General features: G+C 33.1%; 2 protein-coding genes across 3 annotated transcripts; one reads left to right on the top strand and one right to left on the bottom strand.

Moving 5' to 3' along the window:
- Positions 1-8,370: 8,370 nt before the first annotated feature.
- On the bottom strand, positions 8,371-13,800 carry LOC102626621 (GDT1-like protein 4). 2 transcript variants are annotated; one of them, XM_006484364.4, is made up of 13 exons: positions 13,498-13,800; positions 13,339-13,407; positions 12,640-12,699; positions 12,493-12,540; positions 11,611-11,699; positions 11,437-11,473; positions 11,309-11,356; positions 9,688-9,756; positions 9,559-9,603; positions 9,419-9,480; positions 9,252-9,324; positions 9,081-9,165; positions 8,371-8,638 (listed from the first exon to the last, which is right to left on the bottom strand). In XM_006484364.4, the coding sequence occupies exons 1-12, from the start codon at positions 13,513-13,515 to the stop codon at positions 9,094-9,096; spliced, it is 690 nt and encodes a 229-aa protein (XP_006484427.1). In that variant the 5' UTR covers positions 13,516-13,800; the 3' UTR covers positions 8,371-8,638; positions 9,081-9,093. The 2 variants fall into 2 exon arrangements, with proteins under 2 accessions (XP_006484427.1, XP_006484426.1); XM_006484363.4 differs by having other exon boundaries at positions 9,074-9,165; positions 13,498-13,797.
- A 5,607-nt stretch (positions 13,801-19,407) lies between these two features.
- On the top strand, positions 19,408-21,293 carry LOC102626321 (protein ASPARTIC PROTEASE IN GUARD CELL 1). Its single transcript, XM_006484362.4, has one exon. The coding sequence runs from the start codon at positions 19,572-19,574 to the stop codon at positions 21,027-21,029; it is 1,458 nt and encodes a 485-aa protein (XP_006484425.1). The 5' UTR covers positions 19,408-19,571; the 3' UTR covers positions 21,030-21,293.
- The last annotated feature ends 1,668 nt before the right edge of the window (positions 21,294-22,961 follow it).

Genomic DNA, 22,961 nt, shown 5'->3' with positions numbered 1-22,961 from the left:
AAAACTAAAAGCAGAATTAAAAAATAAAGAAAAAGGCAAAGAAAAATTGGAAATAAAAGAAGTTACACCTAGTGATTCAGAATAATGGAAAATATAGAAGAATTAACAGAAAAATTTAGTGATATAAATCTCAGTGACTTAGAGGCATTTGAAAAAGAATATTGCATAAAAATGAATGTCGCTGGAGGTCCAGAATTAAAACCTGATATAGAAGAACCAAGCCATAGGTACGAAACAAATAAAAAGAAAAACCGACCATTTTTTTTAGTATTATCCACCCGTTAAAGATACTCACTGGAAGAAAGAGTATCAACCTAATAATGATCATTTAATGCCAATAAGCAATGCAGGTACATTCTTAGATTTAGACTGCAAAATAGATCCCCGAAAAGCTTTAGTAGAATGAGGAATGCAAATGAAATTATTTTTTATATTTAATGGATCTAGAGATTATTGGAATGTAGAAACAGAAGAGGAAAAGGTAAATATATTTGCCGATATTTTAATAGCAAGTTTTACAGGAAATGTGTTTAATTGGTGGAAATGATTAAGTGGAGATACACAAAAACTAATAAAAGATTCAACCAAAATAGCACGAGGAAGAGATAAAGGATTAGGGATTGAAAGAATAATCGAATATATTGCTAATGAATTTTTAGGAGAAGATTGGATAGAAAATACAGAAAATGAAGCAAAGAGTGATAAATTAGAAGCTAGAATGAAACTAATAAATTTGACAATTTGTAATATGTGTTTTGTAAAAGAATATACATGTGAATTTAGTAAATATTATTATACCCAATTCATGAGTCATAAAGACCAAAATATTTACAAAAATTTATACTACTCTAAATTACCATACCCCTGGAATGGATACTTCATTAATGAATACGAAAAGTACACTAATAGTAGTAATAATAGACTCCCAGACACATTAGGAGCACGAATAAGATTCTTAAATATAAGATTAAATGAAATATGCATCCAAAGAAGTTTAATAAAAAAGAGTAAAAATATAACAAAAATATGTTGTGAAAAAACGGAAATGCCTACCCAATGGGGATGTTATATACCTCATAAGAAACGTAGAAAGTTTCATCATGAAGAAAAAAGATATAAAAAATACAATAACTTTAAAAGAAAATACAAAAAATCAGGAAGAAAATATTATAAAAGAAAATTTAAAAATCAAAAGAAAACATTAGATAAATCCAAGTGTAAATGTTGGAATTGTGGAGAAATATGGCACATAAGTACAGATTGTACAAAAAAGAAAGTTAGACTCCTTAGAGAAGATTTTGAAGACATAGAAAATGATTTAGAAGAAATAACAAATTTATCAGACTATGAAGGAAAGGAAGTTTATATGGCAGAAGATTCAGAATATGAATCTGGATAAAGAAGGATTGTCAGAAAAAGAAGAAATAGAAAAAGAAGAAAATAAAAATGGATATAGTCTTGTAGCTACATTCAATAAAGAAAAATACAACAAACTTTTAAAATTAAATATGGAAAAACCAGAATATGGGATAATCCATAAATTTAGAGATATGTTTAAAAGAAACGGAATAATATTACACGAATACTATGAACAAGAAAAAGCTATAACAATTACACAAGCAGAAGGGAATATTAGATTTAGCCTAATAAATAAAAGATCAATAGAGTTAGCATTGAGAAAAATAAAAAGCGAGTCAACCAAAGAAAAAATTCAATATGCATATCTGGCAGAAATCCAAATCTTAATAAAATATCTTTTCAAAGAAGGAATAGATAGCCCCATAGTTCTATCATTACATGACCAAAGATTTATTGACCCTAGTATAGGGCATTTAGGGACAATAGAAGGAAATTTATGTTATACTAAATTATTATTTACCTGTCACCCTAGGTATTGCGTACATATAAAAGATAAGAATATAGATGAAACATTAAGTTTACATTTGAAATTATTAAAAAAGAATCTCATGAAAGAGGGAAATAGAATAATGACAATACATTACTAAGCTTTATATAGTTTCTGTAATTCAAACTATGGAGAAATATATGGGAATAAACCCTATATAGAAATAAATAAAGACTGCGAAGACATAGCAACATACATAGAACCAGTTATCCAAGATTATAAAATCCCTATTAACTATGAACTAAAAATAGATGATAAAAAACAATTCTTAGACAACAACAATGAAAACTCCATTATTCCCATAAGCTTTGCTAGAAAAACTTTAATGAAAGGAAGTTCCTTTAGAAGAATAAGTACTGATAAACAGATACTCAGACCTGTACCAACATCTAATGTAATAAGAATACCTGGACAATATTTTAATGGAATAGACTATACTGCAAGAATACCTATACTATTAGATACTGGTACAAGCCATAATTATATGAATCACACAAAAAATAAAGGACTTTTAGTAAAAGAAAAAGAAATCCCATATGAATATACTGATTTTAATGGAAATAAACATACATGTAAACAGGAAGTTAAAGTCCCAATAATCATAGAAGGACTTACAATAATAGTAGCCTGTTATATAGATTCATTTATGACCACAGATCCAGAAAAATATATAGTACTAAGAAATAGTTTTTTAAATGATTTAGAATATTACAAAATTGAACCAAATAAGATAACTTTCTTAATACAAGGTGAAAAGATAGTTTGTGAAACATGTTAAGACAAGCTTACATAAAATACCCCATGTCTGTTTATATACAAATAAATGTACCCGAAAAAGATATAGATACTTGTGCTTTAATAGACACAGGTAGTGAAATTACTATCATGAAATCATTTATATCCAATCAATGGAAATCAAATGGACACTTAAAAATTATTGGTATCACTGGAGATAAACAACAAGTAAATCAGTCCATCTTAAACTATGAAATATTATTAGGAAGTAAAATAGTTCGTATTAACCAAATCTTTCAATATAATACTATGGATTGTGATATCCTTTTAGGTAATGATTTCATACAACAATTTCAATATTATCAGCAGACTCCTTATATGATCACTTTTAAAACTCCTTGTAACCATATCCTTCGTATTCCTCGGGAATTTAAACCTTATCGAGTTCAGCCAGCCCAGCGTGGTGATAAATATATTTATGAAAAACATTATTTAATACAAAAAGGACAGAGTTATAATATACAATTAGAGACAATAAAATCACAACTTGAAAAAGTTTATAAAGAAAACCCGTTAGCATTATGGAAACAAGATCATCCTAAAGCAAAAATAGAATTAATTGAAAATAGAATAATAAGATTGAGACCCATGATGTATACAGAAGAGGATAGAGAAGAATTTAAAATTCAAATAAAAGAACTACTAAACTTGAAACTCATTAGAAATAGTAATAGTCCACATAACAGTCCTGCTTTTATGGTCAGAAAAAGAGCAGAACATGTTAGAGGAAAAGCAAGAATGGTAATAAATTATAAAGAACTAAATAAATATACAAAATTTGATGGATATTTTCTCCCTAATAAAGAAGTATTAATAAATCTTGTAAAAAATAGAACCTATTATTCTAAGTTTGACTGCAAGTCAGGATTTTGGCAGATAAAAATAGAAGAAAATAGTATTCCATATACAGCCTTTAGTACTCCACAGGGACATTATGAATGGCTAGTAATGCCTTTCGGATTAAAAAATGCCCTTCAAATTTTTCAAAGTAGGATGGATAAAATATTTAGAAATTATAATTATATAATAGTCTATGTTGATAACATATTAATAGCATCAGAAACAATAGAAGAACATAGAAGTCATTTAAAGGAATTTGTTAATATATGCATAAAAGAAGGTATAGTTTTATCCAGTAAAAAAGCAGTTATAGAACATAAGAAAATAGAATTTTTAGGAATGATTCTTGATAAACAAGGAATAAGACTTCAGAGCCATATAGGAAGGAAAATAACTGAGTTCCCAGATAAATTAGAAAATAAACAACAAATACAGAAATTTTTAGGATGCTTAAATTATGCTGAAGGATTTATAAAAGATCTAGCGAAAAAGAGAAATATGCTTCAGAAATTATTAAGAAAAAACAATACGAGAGGTTGGGGTAAGGAACATACAGAAACTGTAAAAAACCTAAAACAAGAATGTAAAAATCTTCCTGCTTTAAGATTACCAAATGAAAAAGATAAACTTATAATACAAACAGATGCATCTGATTTATATTGGGGAGCAATTCTTAAAACTGATATAAATGAAATTTGTCGATATACTAGTGGAACGTTTAACCAAGCACAAATAAATTATCCTGTACATGAAAAAGAACTCCTTGCAATATACAAGGGAATTAAAATGTTCTCATTATTTTTACTTCAAAAACAATTTACTGTAGAAACAGATAATTCTCAAGTAAGTTCTCTTATCAATAGAATTTTACCAAATGAACCTCAGTACAGGAGGTTGCATAGATGGCAAGCTTATTTGTCTTATTATAATTTCAAAATAATACATATCAAAGGTACTAACAATTTCCTTGCAGATTTTTTAAGCAGGAACATAGAATTTGGAGAATGAATCCAGAAGTAAATAGAATCATCGGCAAAATAGAAGCTGAGATACATAGACTCAAAACTGAAGCATCTGACATAATTGATGCAATAAACTATATAAAGGAGGCTTCCGAGGCCCATGAGAAAGGAGTAAATTTGTTAGAGTCATACATAGACGACCTAACAAAGGCACTCTCAATAAACGCTAACCCAATAAATGTAGGAAGCAGCAGTGGACCATTCAGAGAAGATAAACCAATCTCTGATCCAGAACCAAATAAAACCATATCAATAGAAGTCGAGTCACCAAAATCAGATCCTCCAAAAAAGTTTATCGAAATAAACAATTCTTTCATAGAAGAAGAGGAGAAATCCCTAAATCCAAAAGAAGAAGAGTATAAACAATTCTCTACATGGGTATATTCCACATGTTCTCATAATAATACAATTTTTAAAGCCCCGGGAAAAAATATATACCCTAGAATGATTGCTACTAAAGGAGCAGATCCACTCCTTGTTGGAAAAATAGCAAAATATGGATATCTAGATTTAGTATACCCGGACATAAGCCTTCAAGAAATAGCTAGCTTTGATGATTTGTTAGTCAAGGAAGTATCCAGGTTTGCCCAAAAAAGACCAATATACCTGAAGTTTTATACCATTAGCCCGGAATACTATCAAAATGTAGAATACCAGGCCTTTTACATGATCTCTGTAGGCCATCTCACAAAAAATTTCAAAGTTGAAGTTGGGACAGAATATACAAATGTTCCACACATAAATGAATCCTGGATCAGAACACGAAGAGCCACAGGAATAAAAGCCATATGGAGCATAGCAAAAGATCTGTACAAAATAAATTTCAGAACCATTATCAAGTTCCAAAATTACATCCTTATAACTTCTGAGGATGGGCGTACACCTTCTAATCTATTATTAGACTTCATCAACGAGATAAGCACTATGCGTTTCCCCAGTAGCAGTAAAACCATGGAGCAGGCTTACCAGCTCATGGAAGTGGCAGACAGCATAAAGAGGATGCCCGACAAAGCAAAAGCATAAAGAAGATGCCCGACAAAGCTAAAAGAAAAGGCATAATAGAAATAAGTGGAGAATAATACGTAAGCAATGATGTAAAAACCCAATCATATAAGGGCAGAAATGTAATATATCAATGTAAAAAGCCCAATAAAAGAAGGGCAATAATGTAACCAAAGAAAGATATAAATAAACGAAAGAGAGAAGAACTCAGGGAGCTTCTCATTCAGCCATAATTCAATTATCTTCTTAAGTCTCCAAAAACAATGAACAGCTAAAAAACTTCCCAGCTCTAATTCCTAAATCAAGACATCACTAATCAAAAACAAAATAACCCCATAGAAAGGAAAGAGAAACCTATATTTATTCAACATTTCTAAGCCAGACGATCAAAATCCATACAGTAAGGCCGATCGAGTCCGCTGATCCCGTTGAGGTAAGGAGGCCGTTGAGGGAATAAGGACAATCAGGCTGCAGGTCACTGGAAAAGGATTGAAAGGCAAGGAAACAAGAATAAGCTAGGTAATAATTCCCTAACCTTATCTTTGGTGGAAGTTTGTTAATGATTGATGATGAGGAGATTATGGAGGAAGAGCTGATCCTTAAACATGAATAACCATCTATTGTTAGGAAATTCTAAAGAACATATAATAAATTCGACAACCAGGATAACATATAATGATTATATGATGATAATAGATTTTAATTTAGGATCTTTTAAACAAAGTTCATATCTTTTAAGCAAAGAAGAGCTTGTTAGAACAGAAGACCTACAAGCAGTATATGATACTGACTTACCAAAAGAAATAAAACGAAAAATTATAAACCATATCGAAATAGATAATTTAAAACATAATATAATTATGTTAACAGTAGAGCAAGGAATTGACATAGCATTAGCATATATTGAAAATGAAAGTAGAGAAATTGGACCATCATATATAAATTATATAGAAAATTCTGATAATGAAGATCTTGAAGTCTAAGAAGTGTTGAAATTAACACATATAAAGATTATAAGGTATAAAGGCAAGCAACCCATGACGTAAATTGGATAGACGATCCCGAATGGGCGTTAATATCCTCTGTATTTTGGGATAACAAGCCACGTACCTATAATCAAGGTAAGTAATAAACATAGAAACTCATAGGGAAACCAGATATTATGAATAATAATATATATATTATAAAAATAGAAGTTTTTTACTATCCAGAAAATAATACACATAATCTAGAAATTTCAAATTTGGATAATAATCCTACGTATATTCTAGAAACTAATAATAGTTACTACGATTTTTATACTCTACCTGATAATATACATAGAATAATTGGAGAAGAACAGGTTATAGCCGTATATTTAAGGAATAACAATAATTCCGGGTATACTAGATACACACTACAATAGTAACATAGATAATTACCTTGTTTTATTTGGTTTGCCTATTTACATTTTTGTTTTTTTTTTTTTAATTTTTGTTTACATCTTAATTTTATTTTTTATTTAAGTATAAAAGTGCCACGACACAAAAATGGTATCAGAGCCATAGACCCAATATGGACCCAAGTCAGGCAATAGCTAATAGTTTATATACATTAAAAGTATATAATAAGGAAGAAATAAAAAATTTAATAAAAACAATTAAAACAGAGAAAAATAATATAAGAAACATAGAAATTGAATTGACTGAGGAATTAAGAGAAAGAAATATAGATACAACAGGAGGAGAAATCTTAATAGAAAAGAAGATGAAATTTATAGATAAACTTATAACATTTTTAGCTTATTGGTATAAAACAGAAACATTATGAATCAAGCAGTTGGTGTTATATAGGAATTAGCTAGTAACATAGATCGTATGATGTTAGGTTGGGAAAATATAGTAAATACATACATAAATCTCATAGATCAAAAAATAGATCTACTTGAGCAAGAAAGAATAGGAATAATAAACTTAGGACCAGAAATTTATACTGAATTTGTTGATTTATATGAATTTGATAATCATCTCATGATATTTAAAGAAATAAAAGAAATCTTAAAAAGAATAAGAAATAGGTGCAGAAGAGATGGAAGAAGACAAATATTCCCTCAATTATAAAAAACCATACCAATTAAAGGACTTGTATGAAATTTGCAAAGACGGATAAGATAAAAATTGTAAGATACATTATATGTAAGGTAGGCGCTCCCCAATTTATGAATTCAGCAATGACTTATTTAAAATTTGCGCATGGGAGTACGGATTCACAACTTGATTATCAAAATTATAAAAAAATTGAATAAACCAAGCACTTGATGATTATAACTATTAGACCAATTTGAAATTTGCTCAGACCAGAAAGCATTCCCGTCACTATAGTCTGTGCAGAAGTAAACATGTCACTCACTCAATACAGCAACTGTTGCGAACACAAATGCATTGCCCCGATGTACTGTCACCGTGTAATCAGTTTAGTTTAAAAAGCACGAGATTCGTCTATTCCCTCTAATGAGATGCTACAGATATGGCCTAAGTGCTGCACAGACGAAGATTAAAGCTAAAAATCTTGTTTGGCAGGTTACACTGCCACAGCACGACTCTCCCAAACAGGCCTATAGTGATCGTAAGGCTTGAACTTGAACACAACTCTTTCTGTGTGACAAGTAAACACCCCTGATCATTAATTAGTTCAGACAAAAAAAATGCTGTTAAGACAATTTGATAAGAGTCATCTCACATCTGACCAAGAACCAGACCAAACAATACTGGGAGAAGATGATACAGAGCAATACAAGGTGGGAAAAGCAGACTGCCAAGACAGAAATTTAGCTTATGGCATGCCTCAAATATCTCATTTGAGATGGATTAAACAATAACTTATTTCAATGGAGAACAACAATGAGTGCAGAGGCCAAAAAATAATAATCAACTATTCAGTATGATATAACCCATTGAATATTTTTAGTGACTTAAACCAGTTTGCTTCTAGGCCATGCTTTCGTAATAATCATAATCACTGACTTGGCTAATGATAGAGCTTTGAAAGTATCAGTGAAAAATATTCTTCAATTCACCAAATCAGCTTTCAATCCCTGCATACAAATGGTAGAATAAAGCAAAGTCACCATTAAGCTTCAATGTAGTAGATGCTGGACGGCATCCACTATCATGACCATGTGAGTGCAAGTATGTGCATGCATCAAATCAATTTTAATAATGTATATTTGGTACATGTGCATACAAGCATAGATGTCTGAGTGTAAGCATATATTAACTGTGCATGTCTAGTGCCTACATAGGAAACTTACCAATACTAGTTAAGAGTTGATATATAGGTATTAATACTTGTTCGAATCCATAAACTGATACATAGGTTTAAATATTTGTTCTAATATTTGAACTGATATATCTTCTAGGTGAATTATATTGTTATTGGCCAAAAGCAAAAAGTGCATTTTCATCCAACCTGCAAGTCTGCAACTACCACATGTTCTAGAAATGCTAAAAAAACAGAATTTTGTACTAACCACTAACATCATTGTGGGGATTATGACTTAACCGGCGAAAGGAAGGATTGAATTCCAAAAACAATGAAGAGAACTCCACCCGAGAGTGCAACCTGCATCCAAATAGTACCAGCTTTACAGTTGCTTAAAAAAATTGATATGTCGTGTTAAAAAAGAAGAAGCAAATGTCCATGATTACTATTTTCTCAGATATCTGAGACGCCAAGCTCTTTCCTCCAACAACAGCAGCAGTCGTACACAATGCTTGTCCTCTGAGGGAAGGAAAAGCAATCAGCACATGCAATCCATACTTGTACAGCACAATACATAAATAAATAAATGGTGTGATTTGTAGTTAAAACTTACATAATTCCACCAAGAACAACTCCAAATGGGTTCTCATCGGCAGCTAAACCAATGGTAGCTAACTGTAAAAAAATATATCAGAGAAACATAGAGTTGTGAAATATAGACAGATATATTCAGTCCCTTTGTTGTTGCTATACCTGGCTCTTGTCACCCCATTCACCAAAGAAAGTAATTGAAAATGCCTGCAGGGTAGACAAAAGTCAAATTGGTAAGTTACTCATAGCTTTACTGAGTTTAGAATTCAACATTTAACAGGAAAACATAACCTTCAAAAAGATGGGAGAGAAGAACTGTAAGAGGAATGGCCGCCTTTGCTTTTTTAATTCATCATCAGCCTGGAAAGAGAAAAAGCATTTAGATATTCTAAGACCATGAAACCAAGATGTTAAAATAATGAAATGTTGGGACACTTGCTGAATTGCATCACGAATATAATTGCCACCACGATTAAACATATTTATGCAATAGAAGATGCTCCACAAACAATAATGTCATCAAAAGGAATTGATTTTCCTTTTACAACATATTAAGAAAAGATTCCATATAAATGAGCATAAACCTTACATTTGGATGAGAAAGTTCTATCCATATGGTTAGTTACACAAGAGAGAAGAGGATCCTAATTGCATATGAGATAGAAATTGGTTTTATGCATTCTTATGCCCTCTATCACTGAGAGTTCCAAGACAATTCTTTCTTATGATGATTTTCATTTTGACGAAGGGTTTGATAAAGGGTATTTTGGGCTATTCGTGCCGCTGGGACACATTTCCATGATTTGGGGCTGTTCAGGGACAGAGTCTTTGCTTTTTGCTGTTGGTTATAGATAATCATTCAGAGATGAAGTAGGTAAGATTTAACAGGTCGAGTTCCAAAAATCCATTTTGTATTTATTTTCTGTCAAAAAAATTCTCTCTCTCTTTATTTTAAAAAAAAAAAGTGTAAAGTATCTGCCGGCATGTTTACTCTGCATAAGCATTGTAAGAAGGACATTCTTTTAGCATCCTTCAACCCCTCTAATAGATATAAACGTGGTAAACATAAGATTCATGGTGAGCATAAAATTTTGGAAGAGATAATTTGAATGGCAATTTTATTTTAGCCATATTCCATAATCCAAAAAGTTTTAAATAGCGTACGTACAAATCATATTGCAAAACACATGAATCCTAGTGTACCTGCTATTTATTTATTGTAAACGTTGAGTTTTTAAGCTACAACAGCAATGATTCACATAACCCTAAAAACAGACGCTCATTATCACGAATTATGCACAATACATACCAAATAAAATAATGTGGCTAACACTGCAGTCCTGCATCTAATCACTGTCACCATAAAATTTCTTTCTTTGAAAGTGATTAAGCAAAGTTATATGAAATAGGGAAACTTATAAGAAGAAATACAAAAGGGGGGGGAGGGGGGGAGTGCAAGAAAGAGAAGGGAAATCAATTAAATCAAATATTTTACTAAATGCTACTTAAGTGAATAATGACACAATATAGAATATAGCAAAGTGCTCATAACATAAATACCACCTGCAAAAGCATTTGCAACTCTACATAAAACTGTTGAAGAAAGGGGCAATAACCCAGCCATAAAAAGGAGCAAGGGAAAGAAAAGGTAAAATAAAGTGTTAAATCATTGTCCTACTGGCATTTATGTACTCTAAGATGGTATATGCTACCCTAGGCAGATATGGTCAAATTTATCAGAGAAATCAAAGAAATTAAATGAGTGTAGAAAAGTATACGCATGTGATGTTGCTGTAGTTAAATGCGCATCTCATGCACTTACATATACTTAAAAGAGAAAAGGGAGCGAGAACCATCAATAATTAATATATGCAACAAAATGATTCATCGAATTTTGATTTTATAGCCATACCTTGCTGCCCTCTTTGGTTGCTCCTGCATTTGCTTTAAAGTCAGCATCCTGTTCATGTGACCAAAGTAAAGTCAAAACAGGGCAAAGTTCCTAAATATTAGGCAAGTCATGATGAGGGGAAAACTGACCAGCTTTTTTTCAACTTCTTCAAATTCTTCAGCCTCCCTGTTAAAAGGAAAAAGAAATAAAACAAAATAATCACTTGTACAACAAGAGTCTATTTTGCTGAAGCATAAAGGTGAGTACACGTGCTTAAATGAAAGAATATGCATATTCGGAAACATAAGCATTGGAACCATTACCCTCCATCACTAAAGGCATCCCATAAAGACCATAGACCAAATCCAAAGAACAGCACTGTTGTTATATGATGAGTCAATTTACGAGAGATCTACATATTAGAGATCAGAAGGCATTAGCTAAATACTTATAGCAGAAAATGACATGAAACTGAGAACATAACAGGTTCATGCGTATTCAAAATTTAATGATGAAAATGTACTAACGACTTGCGTAGACATGATATCTAAGAAAAAGAACCTCTATGCTAACATCTATAAAAATTCAATAGAAAAAATAAGGTCAAACTATCAAATGTCTTCACAATCACAGTAGATCACAACAAATATGTTTACAGGTCATGAATATGATAACATATCTGTGAACATTGCTCCAGAAGTACAGTGAATTTTATAACACACAGTAGACCTACTTTAACCATACATGTTACAGGTCAGAATTCAGTCTGTGTTGAATTCGGTCTGACCCTAACAGCCCAGCCCGCCAACCCAATTCAATTAAGCATATATACGATTGCGTAATGGATTTGAGCCACTTCTTGGCCAAGCAATCATGAAATATCCCACCACTGAACAATAAATTTAATGTCAGCTGTAATCTGGCAGCTTGGTAATTATTTATCCCAAAAGTAATGCATAACTGTGAAGAAAGGCATGGATTTAGATTAATCTGTATTTAGTAACTTTTCCCCTCTCCCCTTACTCGTATAACATTTCTGGAAGATGATGATTTAAAAGTATATCAGCAATGGTATCATGGAAATTTACACAGAAGCCTAGTTATATCATGAGTCAGCTCAAGACAGTTGGTGACACTCTGTAGAAACCGATTGAAAAACAGGCCATAAGCGTGAGAGCTTGTTACTGAGCAATCATACAGCTTACCAGATTTGGAGCGACCCAGCCAACAACAGCAGAAAGAATAGTCATCACCTAAACACCACTCCAAAATATCCCATCATTGTGAGGCTTTGCAAGATAATCAGAGATCAGATTTGCCAACAAATAAATAAAAATTTAAAACCCACTCACAATCAAAGCTCCCAGGCAACCTGACAAGACTAGTCTCCGCGGGTGACGCATTGCCAAGATCTTGTAACACAGAATATAATATAAAATAAGCAAATTGGTGAAAGAAATATATTTCCCGTTTAATGACGAGAATGCACAGTAAGATCTTAGAATCGAAAATGTATATAAGAATTTAATCACAATAAGTATTTAGAGTAACAATAAAAGAAAAGCTTTCAGGGAATAAGACTTTTTCTGCATGAAAAATTTTAGAAGCATCATTTTCGCATCTAGAATGACAAGCATATTCTTAAGTGTTCGACTCCTCCCCTTGAACTGAGCTCAGCAGTTTGAATGTTCTTTCTACATTGGCGGTTTATGGACTGCCGCCCATGAATTGCAATGAGCCATTTTAACAAATACAAAACAATGGACTTCCATTTAATCCCAAAATCTCACCTCTGACCAGTCACAAGTTAGATCGACTATATATCCTACTTTGATTGATTTTGAGCGTCAAATCAATTTTCAATTTTACAGTCCTGATTCCTTAGTTCTTCACTCCCCTCAGCTCCCAAATGACGTTAATGACAATACAAAAAATAAATATTAATTCCAAAATCCTCTTCGATGCATATTATTTGTCCCAAACATCACTATCAAATTAAAATTTCTAAAAAATTAATAATAATAACAAAAAAAAATGAAACATTCACTAACCGCAGCGGCAAAAAACGTCTTGTCGCCGATCTCGGATAGAACAGTCATGGCAAGCGACTTGGTAAAACCCTTAATCCACCAAAAAAGAATTTTCAGAATTTATTTTTATCCACAAGCAAAGGTTTCAAATAACATTAATTTAATTAATGAACAAATTACCTGCACAACTGAGCTCATCTTTGATATGCTTCAACGAACAGAGAGAGTCACTATAAGCTTGTACGCGCTTCAGAGAAGTTCTGACTCTCTCTCTCTCTCTCTGTATAGATATATATATATATATATATATATATATATATATATATATATATATATATATATAATATGAGCAGTGAGGTTTTGAGTTCGGTGTTAATGACTCAGCTCAGTTGACTCGGTGGGAGTTTTTTTAATTAAGCTGATTGAACAAGAAGACAAAACATAGGAGGAGCGTGATGTTTAGTAATTAGTACCTGCGAATAAGGAATTGGAGAAAAAGAAGGGATGCTTTAGGATCGATACAGATTTTGATTCGACTGAAAGCGCTTATAAAGCGAGATCCAGAAAGAGAACCAGTACGCGGGTATTGGGAGCGTGTACGACACGCTGCTATCAGGGAATTTCCTACGTGGATCGTTGTTATTGGTTTTTCCAGTTCACGTAAATTTCCTACGTCGATCGTTGGCTAATTATAGCTGTTATGGCTAAATCAAATATCGCTCTTTCTACAGAGAATGGAATAGCGTCATCAACTCATCCTTTGAACTTTAAAGCACAAAACGTTAGAAATTAACACACCTTACGAATTTCTGTATGCACGAGTGGAGATATAGAATAAAATAATATCAAACGTTACTTTTAGTTTTCTAAAATAATTATTATTTTTACAAAATTTTAAATTCAACTAAGGGTTGGCAAAATTTTGTGACCCGTATTAAAACGTTTTAGAGAATCGGTTCAAAAATCTTTTCTTTTTTTTTTCCGGTTCGGTTTGATTCTTCTAAAATTGAATCAAAACCAGAACAAATAACAAATTTCTGACCCAGGATCAATTGATTTTTTTTATTTATTTTGAAACCACTGAATTGAACTCTATTTAATCCACCTCAAACCCGATTTAACTACAATAACCTTTATAATCAAATAAGCAATTAAAAATTTACCCGACATGATAGTTAAATATGGAATGTTTAATTAATTGATATAATCATGACGTAGTGTTCATTTTTATCACTCTTAATATATCTTTTACCAACAAAAAAATTATAAATATTATGATAGATCAATATTTGATTATACAAATCATTCCTCGTAAATTTATAAATTCCAATAAAAAATTTTATAACCTTAAACCTAAATGCAAAATTTATGGGATTCTTTCTCAACTATTGTTAGTAACAGTAGATTTTTAAATTAATTTTGATAAAATTCTAGACCTTAATATATATATATATAAATAACAGGCATCAAATTGTAATATATATGGAGATTGTACTAATTAAGAACAAATCTCATTCATATTTGTATCCTACATTTAAAAGTTAGTTGAGAAGCATGTGATTAGAAGTTAAGTTAACCAAAAATAGGTGTAAACTTTATTAATATGTGCTATAAAACAAGAAACCAAGGCAAAAAAAAAAATTAATGTCATTTTCTTGTTTGTGTGTACGGAATGAAGTTTCATCGTTGTCTATCCAATTACGAAACCTCGGAGCTACACGACAAACTATGCGGAAATTAAAATGTCATATCATCTTGCTACTGAAAGTAAGCTGAAAATTTTCTTTTGAAGTAGGAATAAAGTTCATATTTTATACTCCATGATTAGCAAGCATACTCTGACCTTCAATACATATATTTGATTGTATATTGATCATCAAACCAAATTAACCCTTGGGAGATTTGTGAGTGTTCATTTCATTCACATTTCATCCTCATAGTATGTACATTGATCTTAAAACTAAATTAACTCATAGGAAGAGACCGTCTACATTCAATTATTTGATAATTGAAGAACAACTGAAACTAATCCTCACTCTACTTACATTTCGTGAGGGAGAAATTGTCTTCACTCCATTATTTGATAATTGAAAGAAAACTAAAACTAACCCTCATAATACTTTACGAAAACTCAAACCTTTATTCACATTATTATTAGTGTAAGGACTCTCCTACTGGACTAAAGACCCATTAATTTTAGTTAAGAAAACTTAAAAGAGGAAAAAAAATGGATAGTTTTATGATTTTAGTGTGCTATCATTATAGAACAAAATAAATCAAATATGATGGCAATTGCAAGTAATTGGTATCACTTTTTTAAGTTTAGTTGAAGACGACTTGCTTGGCAAAAAACAAAAATCCATAACTTTCATTCTCAACCAATGACTGGATTGTAAATCAATTCAGAAATCAATTCGATTCAATTCAATTTAATTACTACTACATACAATTCGAGTCAAGAATCAACCAATGCTGAAGAGACGGGATGCAGTTCCAATTTTGACCAATATTCTTAATGTAAATGTGCAGTACTCCAACGGGAAAAATATTTGTTAACTCATAGAACTTTGGCTAGTACACTTCTCTCTTTCTCCCTCTGTTTTTTTTTTTAATTACCCTTAAGTGACACATGTTTTGATAAATTTTAAAAAGATAAAATGGGTTTTTAAAATATTCAAGCGGTTGACATTTCGTTAACTTTTACCGTTAACTTTAACGAGAATAGTAAATTAGTTATAAAATAACATTTCTGCCCCTACAATTAATTACGAAATAACATTCCTCCCCCTACAATTTGTTACAAAATGACATTTATACTCCTACAATTAGTTACAAAATGATGTTTCTACCCCTACTCACTTATTTTTAATTTTTTAAATAGAAAAATATAAAAATTAAATTTAAGTCTAATTAATAGGGCCTTTTTTTGTTAAATCAAATAAATTTAAAAAAAATTCTTGTTGAATCAAACTAATTTGTGAACATAAAGATGCAAATCTCTTATGAATTGTGAAACATTATATAAATCCAACATTTTTATCTCTTTGACTTTATGAACAAAAAGATTTTTTTTTTTAATTTTACCCTCAACTAATTAAAGATAACGATCAAAATTAACAGATTGTCACCCACTCAGTATTTTTAAAATATGTGTTACCTTTTAAAATTTATCAAAACATGTGTTTTAAGGTAATTAACCCCTTTTTCCCCCCTTTTCCCATACTTGTCAAATTCATGAAGGAAAGATTTGCTTTCTATGTGAGGCTGCATCATGAGTGCTATTCCAAGGAGGGAAATTGCTGAAGTACAAAGAAATTTTATCCATGGACAAGAAAGAGAGCAAACAAAAATTAGAAAGGAATTTTGGTGATGGTAGTTAAGTGTGAACTGCAAGCTCCAGATGCTTCACCTGTCAAAGCCGCCCCCGCCAACTCTCAAATTAGATATATGTTCGGATGAATTTTCTAAAGGTTAAATCACTTTTTATGACTTTGATGGGCAACAAATTTTTTTGGGTAAATTTTAACTAACCTCTAATGTATTGAAAACTTCAATCCCCTCAAGACTCAAAATATACATTAATTCGAGGGAAAATTAGAGCTAAAATCTCCCATAACTTATGAACAGCTTGAAGATAACTATGGGTTTGGTTTAGAGATGGCCAATGGGCCAAGCCGACACCAAAATAAGGCACGTGTGTGCTCGTGTCCGTGTCGTACTGTGTCTAAATATTTTTATTTAGACCCGGCCCAGCACATGTGTTGTGTCCACACGTGCCGTGCCTAAGAAAAAAAAGCTTAATAAGCTTTTTTCTTTTGTTTTTTTTTAAATTTGAAGAGCGCATACTAAGTTGTTGGCGTATTTTTTTTAAGTCTATATACTTTTTTTTTTAGTTTATACTTTTATTCAAATTTAATAGAATTGAAAATTCAAAACTCAAGTCCATATTTAATAATAATAAACTAATAATGGTAAGAAAATATAATATTAATTACTAAGCTTGACCTTATAGTATTAGAATTTTTTTAATACTTAACAACAATAATAATAATAAATTTTTCTTAAGGGTTAACTTAATTGTTAACTTGAACTTACATAGAGTCATAAATCATAGTTCACAATATTATTAATGCATATTTATAAAATCATGATATCAATTGTTTATTTAATAAATTATAAATATAAATCAATTATAGTATTTTTTTAAACTAAGAATTAAATGAATTTAAAAAATTCAATTTCAAGTTATTTTTAAAATTATAAAATTTTAAATTTACTTTCATTAAAAAAAAACGTGTTTATTGCGGGTTTTTTTATCGTGACGTGCTTAGCCCATATCTAATTGTGCCATGTTTTTAAGGTCCGCGTGCCTAAAATTCTAAGCCCGGAACGACCCACGTGTGTGCCGTGCCATGCCACGCGCCCCACTAAAACATGCTCATGTCATGCCGTGCTGTACGGACATGTGCCGTCTGGCCCATTCGCCATCTCTAATCTGGTTCATTTCTCACTAAATATTGTTCAGTAACTACTGTTTTCAATCCAGTCATGTAAAACAAAAATTACTTTAACGTGTTATTTAATCACACATATAAAAAAAAAAAATACACGAATTTGATCAAAGTTGACTACATTACATACAATTGAGACAGTTGCAATCACATTTTACATATTCACGTTTCTTGTTTATCAAAAGTTTGATATGACATTTTTTTTCCTCTTTTATTTATTTATTTATTTTTTTAATGCACACCTCAAAATAACATACGGTTAAAAATACAGCTAATTAGATTATAAACGAAAGGGATGAGTGAATTTAATTTAATTTTTTTAATGATCGTTCTCTCCCAAGGTATCGACAAAACACCATCAAATTTTGGCTTTAATTTCTTCGGTCTTTTGCCATGCCAGAATCATTAACTTTCTCAGACCACATGATCCAAGTTGGTGGAATAATTGTGAACGTAAAATGGGCGCATAGATGGTTACAAGCTAAAGAATTAATAAGATGCACCATCAAAATCACGAACTTTCTTCAGTTCAAATGTGGATGTTGATGATGTGTAAGTACACGTCCCGGACACACAATTGAAATCCAACAGGTTGCTTTTGAATTATGAATTTGTGACCCACAAACTCACAAAAGATCTTATTCATTGATGTGGTCTAATACTCTGATGTTGTGCAATAATTAAATCAAATGGTCAAAGAAGTAAAGGAAAAGCAATCATAATTAATGGAGCACCAATCATGCATGCAAACTCTACGGCTTAACTAGATTTGCATAAGAGTTAACGACTATGTTAAAAAGGAAATTAAATAATTTGTTAAATTACCGAGATGAGATCCGTGGCAACATTATCATGCAATCTTCCAGAGACAATGGGTTATATGGGTCCAAACATGATAAATTGCAAGCTTGCTTTCTGATAAATATAAACTTGTTGATTATGTATTGTAACTTTTGCAACGGAGTCTTTATTAATATATCAGGAGAAACAAATTTTATTGACGAACGAAAAGCGAATGACATTGTTGCTAAAACCATTATCGAAAAGAGGGGGACTCAAAGTTACTAGCTCCAACCGACGCCATGATGGAAGCGCGTGATAAATAATGAAACTTTTTCAAAGCAGCAACAAACCGGTTGAATAGGAGGATTACCGCGGCATAAATAATGGATTTAGGCTTCATTTGGCAGTGCTGCGGCTGTGACAGCCAAACGAAGATATAACATCAAGTAACAGTCTTTAAGCTGCTGGACTACCACATCACAACTCTCCCAAGCGAGTCTTGAATTTAATTTCTCATCCCAGTTTTTGGTAGAAATTACAAATTAGTGTAACCTGTGAATTAACTTATTTTGTGACTTGAGTTTTATAATCTGGTCCTCGAGATAACATATGGGCCTATGGGCCAAGTCTACAGGTAGAACCTAGGTATTTTAAACCTTAAATTGCATTCCTATAGTTCTCATCCCAAATTAATTCCCAGTAGCAACAAAAAAAAAAGAGGAAAAATAAATTAAAAAAATCCACCCCTTGCCTTACCGCAATCTTTTGAACGAGGCATTCTTTAGCATCATTCAAAGCTTCTCAATTCCCTACTCCTTGTAACGAGCCAAGTGTGGGCACAGTTAATAGAAAAAAGAAAAAAGAAGGACCCGACTTCTTCTCTTTTCCTCCCTTTATAAATAAACCCCACAAACCAAACGCAGCATTATCTCCATCTCGCATCTATCTAAAATCCCCAAAATGTGGCTCCTCTTTCACGTTCTTTCCGCTGCTCTCCTCCTCGCATCATCACCCTTTGGCGATTCTCGAACCACACCACACGCTTCTATCTCCGTAACAACCACCACTCTTGATGTCTCAGCTTCCATTCAAAACACTCTTAAACCCTTCTCATTTGATCCCAGAACGACACCGCAGAGCTTAATCTCCTCCTCTTCTTCTTCGCTTGCCTTGCAACTGCATTCGAGAACATCCGTCCAAAGAACTTCACATAACGACTACAAGTCACTCACCTTGGCCCGTCTCGAGCGTGACTCTGCCCGAGTCAGGTCTCTCTCCGCTCGTCTAGATCTGGCCATCAGAGGCATTGCAACCTCGGATCTTAAACCGCTCGACAGCGGGTCAGAATTCGAAGCTGAGGAGATACAAAGCCCCATTGTGTCGGGAAGCAGTCAGGGAAGCGGCGAGTACTTCTCCCGAGTTGGAATCGGCAAACCGCCGAGTCAAGTCTACATGGTGCTCGACACCGGAAGTGACGTCAACTGGCTGCAGTGCGCACCCTGCGCCGACTGCTACCAGCAAGCCGACCCCATCTTCGAGCCAACTTCCTCCTCTTCGTACTCGCCTCTCACGTGCAACACCAAGCAATGTCAGTCCCTCGATGAGTCCGAGTGCCGCAACAACACGTGCCTCTACGAGGTCTCGTACGGCGACGGCTCCTACACTGTCGGAGATTTCGTTACCGAGACCGTCACTCTCGGCTCGGCTTCCGTTGATAACATAGCCATCGGCTGCGGACACAATAACGAGGGGCTGTTTGTCGGAGCTGCCGGCTTGCTTGGACTCGGCGGCGGCTTGCTTTCGTTTCCCTCTCAGATTAATGCTTCCACTTTCTCTTACTGTCTCGTGGACCGTGACTCTGACTCGACCTCGACTCTTGAGTTTGACTCGTCGTTGCCCCCTAACGCTGTCACTGCTCCGTTACTCCGCAACCACGAACTTGACACTTTTTATTACCTCGGTTTAACGGGAATCAGTGTTGGCGGCGACTTACTCCCGATTTCCGAGACGGCTTTCAAGATAGACGAGTCAGGTAACGGAGGGATAATCGTTGATTCTGGAACGGCCGTTACGAGGCTGCAAACGGAGACGTATAACGCTTTGCGCGATGCATTCGTTAGGGGAACGCGAGCATTGTCGCCAACTGACGGCGTGGCGTTGTTTGACACGTGCTATGACTTCTCGTCGCGGAGTAGCGTTGAGGTCCCCACGGTGTCGTTTCATTTTCCCGAGGGAAAAGTTTTACCGTTACCGGCGAAGAATTTTTTAATACCGGTTGACTCAAACGGGACGTTTTGTTTTGCGTTTGCGCCAACATCGTCGTCGCTGTCAATCATTGGAAACGTGCAGCAGCAGGGGACACGTGTCAGTTTCAATCTACGGAATTCTCTCGTTGGGTTCACGCCCAATAAATGTTAAACGAATTGTTGTAATGCGTTTTAAACTTGAAGCTCATAGGCTGTTTAGTTTAGTGACGGTTTTATCCTTGGTTATCCAGGACTTTAACCACTTGGACGGAGTGAGTTGGAATTGGGCCCCCCTGAATAAGTGTGAGGACGAAGGTCAAAGGTCTGTAACCGGTGTGGTGGGGCCCGTCAAATGTCGATGTTTATTATTGCAACGTTACGGCATGTATAGTAAAATTAATTGTATGCTTCGGGGTATTAATGAAAAGAAAGGTAAGAATATTACCGTTGCATACGTGGATAGATGCGTACTTGATCTTGGTACATTATTATAAAGTAGTATAAAGAAAGGGTTAGGTCCGAATCTTCTTTTCTTTTCTTTTTTTTTTAAATATAAATCAGAAAATATATTCAAATGGAAAAAGAAGAAAGAAGAGTTTCAAAAATTTCATTAAGTTATAAAAGAATACTTAGAATATACCTAATCATCCTCAAATAAATAAAAATTTGGTTTGATGCATTTGGGTTTGAATATTGATTCACAGATCACATTTCTTAATTAATCTCATTAAACATTTTAAAATGATTTCTCTCTCATATACCTCAAGTTATTATCATTTTTTTTTCATCCTCCCCACCATTTAAAACTCCAAAAATCTTGTTCTTAACTTTTACCGTACTTTGGAAAGATAGTTTAGGCGCATGCTAACAAAATTAAACATGATTCTTGAGAAAATTTAAAATAAAACCCCTGAAAATGAATTATCCTCCTCCTTATTTTTCCATCTTAGCTATTGGCATACAGAAAACTGATATTTAGTAAACAGTTATTTTTCTTCACATTGACACGTTTTTGTAGGGTTATTTACATCTTTTTTTTTTCCATTGGTTTTCTCCTTAGTAAATACCCCATTTCTTATGGCTAACAAATTACGAAGTGGGGGTGGGGGTATTAGTTCTTCATCGTTATTCATGAGTTTCCAGTTGTTTTGACCTCTTCTTCCTTATGCAATTAGATAACAGAGGCAGTTTAAGAACTTAAATAATAAAAAAAATTAAATCACATAAATGTAAAGACGAGACAAAATAAAGGATTTGATTGAATAGCTCTGTCCTTGTGAAAAAATATGTGTTGTGGATACTTATTACATATTTATTGGTGGTGGTAAAATGTGGACAAGAAGTATTAAGGGCATGACATATGGGAGATCATAATATAACTCGTGACTTTTAAAGCCCTTTAAGAGATGAAGGGGAAGTTGGAGAGGAAAGGGTAGAATGGAAAGATTTCAAAAAGTCAGCATTAGCCACCCAAATTATCTGAGAAAAATAAAAAATATCTCCTACAATATATTTAAGTCGCCATGTATCATTATGGGACCACAGAATAATGATAGTCTTACTGACAGCACCAAGACACGTCATTACCAAGACACATCATTACAGGAGGATCAAAATCAGGACATGTCTCCTTACAAATAACCAAAATCAGATTTGAGAAAAGGGGATCATAGATGAAGCTACCTACACAATCTTCAGTAAAATTAGGTGTTCTTTAGCCCAATCAGTTAATTTGAAATGAGCTAATTAGAATTGACGACACGCTACAAGCAAAGATTGTCCCCCAGAGGATAGTTATCCAATCCAAACAAACTCAAGAGGTTCAATAAGAAGTGCCCTTAAAATCGTTCCCGAGGAGGGAAATAATCGATAGTGGCTTGCCACATGTCTAAAAGGACATAAAAATACCCTCAGGGTACTCCACCTTAAAAGGTTATGCTAGGTTCACAAATAGATAAGTTCACTTACTCATAAAAGGCTCAAAATTTATCCATATTATGATATGTCCCAGTCAAAGCGTTAATAATAGTTGTTCTGTTCAGGGTAAGAACGACCACAAAAGTTGAATTTGAGTAATATTGAATGCCCCCTTTATTCATGAGTA

Source organism: Citrus sinensis, chromosome 4 (assembly GCF_022201045.2).
Source record: "Citrus sinensis cultivar Valencia sweet orange chromosome 4, DVS_A1.0, whole genome shotgun sequence".
NCBI classification, from domain to species: domain Eukaryota; kingdom Viridiplantae; phylum Streptophyta; class Magnoliopsida; order Sapindales; family Rutaceae; genus Citrus; species Citrus sinensis.
The sequence above is the reverse complement of the archived record's forward strand: the minus strand, read 5'-3'. Positions and strand labels throughout refer to the sequence as shown.

Coding starts and splice junctions, on each gene's coding strand:
- LOC102626621 (XM_006484364.4), bottom strand. Junction 12,541..12,639: donor GTTGCCTGGGAGCTTTGATT/GTGAGTGGGTTT, acceptor AGTGGTGTTTAG/GTGATGACTATTCTTTCTGC. Junction 9,481..9,558: donor AATGGGGTGACAAGAGCCAG/GTATAGCAACAA, acceptor ATTTTTTTACAG/TTAGCTACCATTGGTTTAGC.
- LOC102626321 (XM_006484362.4), top strand. CDS start 19,572: ATGTGGCTCCTCTTTCACGTTCTTTCCGCTGCTCTCCTCCTCGCATCA.